The sequence below is a fragment of the Mangifera indica genome, chromosome 14 (assembly GCF_011075055.1).
Source record: "Mangifera indica cultivar Alphonso chromosome 14, CATAS_Mindica_2.1, whole genome shotgun sequence".
NCBI classification, from domain to species: Eukaryota; Viridiplantae; Streptophyta; class Magnoliopsida; order Sapindales; family Anacardiaceae; genus Mangifera; species Mangifera indica.
In genome coordinates, this window is record NC_058150.1 from 4,705,704 (window position 1) to 4,711,010 (window position 5,307).

General features: G+C 36.6%; 1 protein-coding gene across 1 annotated transcript; it reads right to left on the reverse strand.

Moving 5' to 3' along the window:
- Positions 1–832: 832 nt before the first annotated feature.
- LOC123196834 (WD repeat-containing protein LWD1-like) lies at positions 833–2,088 on the reverse strand. The gene has a single exon (XM_044610972.1). It carries the CDS (start codon positions 1,987–1,989, stop codon positions 949–951), a length of 1,041 nt encoding a protein of 346 aa, XP_044466907.1. The 5' UTR covers positions 1,990–2,088; the 3' UTR covers positions 833–948.
- Positions 2,089–5,307: the final 3,219 nt, after the last annotated feature.

Consider the following 5,307-nt stretch of genomic DNA (forward strand, 5'->3'; position numbering starts at 1 on the left):
TCCCCAATTCTACAACGTCAATCCTGCCTGCAATAAAATAGGTCTGCTCATGCTGCATCCAACCCACCAAGGACATGCCACAATCAGGTTCAAGATAACAAGCAACTCTCATTGTTAACAGTATCGGAACAAGGTTTAGCCATACAAAGGGAAACCCCCAGCAAACCCTCATAGCGGTACTGGAAGCTTATATCTATAATGCATTCTCCGAAACATAATTTTCCAGCCCATACAACCATATTGGTTGACAAAATAATAACCAGTTTATCCAAAATGGGAATTAACTTAACCCTATTAATCAAATCCAATCCAACTACTACCGTGAGACACAAACCTATCCGCCATTAACAACCTCACCATAAAATCAAATCTCACTTCTTCTTCCCTGTTGTTTCAGCTGTTGACTTACCATTTTGTAGCCACATATTAGGTATCATTAACCTGAAAAACCTTTATTAACACATTATACATAACCATCTTTTCAATCAAATAGAAGTTAATCAACCCACAACCAAACTTCTAAGGTCACAACTAATCAACTACTCCATTATTACCCAAAAAAAACACACACATCGTGGGAGATTATATCCTAAAACTCATGAGCAAAATCATTCCTGCTGTGTTCAATTGATAAGTTTACTACTTGAGCATCTAACTTCGAATGCCCAGGTTTAGTCATCTGTTTGAATATGCAATTGTGCACATCATGAGATTGGATGTTAATCTCTACTTCAAAAACACTCAATAACATCACGGACCCAATTAAGTACTCAAAAGTGTGCACAATGCATTTGCTCATTTTGAATATCCAACAAGAAGAATAGACACATCATGCATGCAAAATAGACAAACTGTATTGATCATCGAGTCTTACTCCTAATTGATCATTTAGGAACGAATTCCAGCTAATATTCGGATACATGATTGTCCCAACAAAACGATATTTGGTCATACCCTAAGAATCTGAAGCTTGGTAGAGAAGGCAATAGCAACCCAATCCGGCTGCGAAGACGACCACTGCAGCTGCTCAATTTCAGCCCCTGCCGTGTACGCCAGTATCGGATCCAACCCACCCTCCACGGGTTGACCCATTGACGACAAGTCCCATATCAATGCCTGCGAATCATCACCAGCCGTGCATATATGGCATGAACTGTGCGGGGCCCACGCAATCGCGTTTACACTCGCCTGGTGCCTCTGAAGCTCCACCACCGGGAGAGTCGGGAAGCGAATGTCTAGCACCACGACCTTCGCGCTGTCCATTATTATCGTCGCCATGTACCTCGGGTCCTGTTTGTTCCATCCCAGCCGAACCAGCGGCGTATCCGGTTCCGAGCTTTCGTAGATAATAGTCGAGTGCTCCTTATCGCGCAAATCGAAAACCCTAACGGAACCGTCCGCCGAAACGGAAGCGAAAACGCCGACTCCGCCCCACGCTATGTCGTACACCTCTTTATCGTGTGCGATAAGCTGAGTATCAACAGCTTCCTTCTCGATATCCCAAATTGTACACGTTGTATCGATGCTGGATGTTCCGATTCGCTTCGGCTCAGCTTCGTTCCAGTCAAACGACGTCAACGGCCCACAATACTCGCTGTTTTTGTTTCCATTCAAGAGACTCTTAAGCTCCACACGCCGGTCTTCTTCGGAGATCCTCCAGACGCGGAGAAAGTCGCTGGAGGTAGCGAGAAGGTCGGGCTTCTGACACTCTTTATCAGGGATGAAGATTGTCTTCGTTGGTGGGTAGGGGTGTTCGAAAGAAAGATTCGGGTCGGCTCGGATCTCACCAGTGGAATCATCAAGCTGGACAATTTCGACGCGGTTAGGGTACTGATCGAGGAGGCTGGCAATAGCGAGACGGTACTTCTTGTCGCGACGGACGCTCCAGTTCATGGCGTAGATGTGCCATGGAGACTCGTAGGTATAGATCTCGGAACGTTTCTGGTGCTCGTCTGAACCGTCAAGATTCAGGTCACTGCTGGTGCCCATTTTTGGATACTATGAAGATATCAGAAACTGAGGGACGAGACGATGATTCGGCTGATGCTCGTGATAATAATGGTCGAAAGGGAAAACGACAATCCCACTGAAATTTCGGTCAAATCATAAATATATATCAACAGTAAATAAAAAATTTAAATATTTACTTAATTTTAAATTATTAAAATATACCCATAAATTTTTTTGAAGTAAAAAAATAAAAGGCCAAAAGGCTTATTCCCAACCCAAAGGAGAGACAAGAGAGGTTTTTATCACTTTTTAAATTTTGGGTTGAGGAAGGGACTATAGAGATAGACCAGAGGAGAGATAAGAGGGGAAGGGAGGACAATCGACGATTGGGGAAGAAGAGATCGAAACCAAACTCTAGGAACAAACTTTATGAGGGTTTTTGTCACTTTTCAAACCTGGATTGAGGAAAAAATGTAAGTTTTTAAATATGACAAAGAAAAATGTGATAAAATTTTAATTTTTTACTAAATGAGAATTTTACCTCTAACGTTAATTAAAATTTTTAAAGAAAATTTGATTATAGATAGGTGTTTGGGTTTTTGAAAGTTGGTGGATAGAAATTTGGGAATTCACTATACCTTGGGTGGGAATAAGTCTTTTAGCCAAAATAAAATTATCATTTTATCAATAATATTAAAATAATTAAAATTATATATATTTTTTTTTTTGCAAAAACTAACATTTTACCCTTTTATTAATTTTTTAAAAATTTTATTTTTTCCTCTTAGAATACCAAACTTGAAATCTAATTACTTTCTCTGGCAAACAATACACTAATGACAGAAAAACAAAATGGAGTCATCCAGAGGATGACCTCTGGACAATAACAGTAATCAAATAAAAGATGACAAATATCATCCAGATCTAGACGATGCTCATCATCTAGCAATGTGTCGCATCGGTTGTTGATGGCCAAAGAGAAAGGTAAAAAAAAACCTTAGGATTTGGGGAGAAAGGGAGGAGTCACTTTTCAAAGTTCAGGTATGAGAGTTAAATATTAATTTTTAAAACCTGAAAGGGAAATGAAATAAAATTATATATTTTTTAATATTATATTAAAAAACAGTTTTATCCTTATATTTAACGATAATTTAAAGATGAATGAGTATTTGAATTTTTTATGTATTGAAGATAAATTATTGAGATTGAATTAAAACTTAAGTAGAAAATAGTCATTTGCCCTACTCGAAATTTAGCAAGTCAAAGTCTTTATAGCTATATATAATATATAAAGGCTAAATAACTTACTCTCACCAAAAATTTATTATATTTTCAAATTGATATTCATTAATATTAAAAATTCAAATACATATTTATAAACGGTTAAAATATATAGAACTAGTTAAGTTTTTAGAGTAAAATCATCATTTAACTAGTAATATATTAAAAATAATAAAACATTATTAATTTCCCTTTTAGGTTTATAAAACTAATAATTTCCTTCTATAATTAAACTATGAAAACTTTCATTTTCCCTTTAGGGTTTCAATTTTTCAAGGTAAATAGCTAACTCTTCGGCGTTGTCTTTCCCTCATGACGATCTCTCCCACTCTAGTGCTACTTTCAGCACTCGTCTCTAACATCGATCGTCAAGCCATTGATCACTTCGACTCAAGTTATTTAGGTCTCTGACACTTTCTCTTTTTTGTCACCAATCAAGCGTAAATGACAACGAAGACTCATGCAAGCATTGATTAGCCACGACTTAAGTTGACAACAAAGACCCAAGCAATCATAGATCGGCCACAACTTGAGCCATCATGACGAAAATGTCACCAATCGTCTTCATCTCTAGACTATCAATGCAAGAGATGAGTGTCGAAAGTAGCACCAGAGAGCAAGAGATATCGTTGGGAGGAATAGACAATGCTGGAGAGTTAACTATTCTCTGAAAAATTACTTCTAAAATTTGAAATCCTATAGGAGAAATATAAGTTTTTAAAGTTTAATTTTTAGAAAAATTGTTACTTTTATAATTCTTGGGATAAATAAATAATACTTTATTATTTTAATATATTACTAATTAAATAATAATTTTATTTTTGAAATTTTATTAATTTTATTAATTTTAACTGTTCACGAATTGATATTTGAGTTTTTAACTAGTTAACAGGTATTAATTTGATAATATCATAAATTTTGGATGGAATAAGCCATTTGGCCTCTGAACTTCAATTACTCAAGTCAAATAAAAATAAATAAATAATTATATTTAAGCATTTTTATTAAATATAATAATAATTTTTATTATAGTATAAACTACAAACATTAATTATTCATATCAAACAAAAATTATTAATTATTTATGTTTAATAATTTTTATTAAATATAATAATAATTTATTTACTTTTATGTCTGCTCGCAAGATTCACTTGAGAGAGGGATTTATTGACATACACGAGACGATTAGTGTTTTACAATCGAACTTGATTCAATCAGAATTAGAGGTGGCGGAATTTTCTGATGCTAATCGTGGTTTCCTGAGTACTTCTCTGTTCTAAGGAGAGTGGAAGTGCCCACAGCCACATTCCTCAGCATTCACGGCCACCGGAATCACTACTGGAAGGGACAACTTGTCCGAGTAAAACACCATGCAGAACACTGCAGCCATGAGCTTTGGAATTCAACATCCTCAGGCCTTGGTTAATAATACTTCGATCACAAGTGGGACTTTTCAGTTAAAATTTTAAAATGTTTTCTAATAGGGTTATACCAGGCCAGGATAATCATCCCAAACAATGCCTTGGCACTGCACAGTGGTGCCATTTCCCGCAAAAATTAACAATTACCATTCTTCTACAATTGCGGCCTGGGATTCTGCAACAACTCCGGCGCCCGGTCAGCAAGTCCAGAGGTGATGAAGTCTCCCATACAAATATTCTCCAAAACTCACCAACAGTTATGGCTATATGCCTTTAGCTCAAGATTAGGTTTAATTATCAGGAAGCTCGGTTTTTACTCCAAAAATGCATCACTTTTAGTCAACTGAAGCTAATTTATGCCAGAATTATACGCCACGGCCTCACTGATGATCAGTTACTTGTTCGAAAATTACTTACTATTTTCTCTTCCTATGGCAAAGTGGATTATGCCCTTTTGGTTTTTCATCAAATTCAGCGCTCTCTTGCCTTAACTTGGAATCTCATGATTAGGGCACTTACCATGAATGGCATGTCCCTCCAAGCATTGGATTTGTTTAACCTTATGATATGCAAGGGCTTCGGTCCTGATAATTTCACTTTCCCGTTTGTTGTTGAAGTTTGCTTGGTGGCTCTTGATGTTGAGAACGGTAAAGGT

Excerpts from the sequence above, each read along its gene's own strand:
- LOC123196834 (XM_044610972.1), bottom strand. The coding sequence starts at position 1,989 with ATGGGCACCAGCAGTGACCTGAATCTTGACGGTTCAGACGAGCACCAG.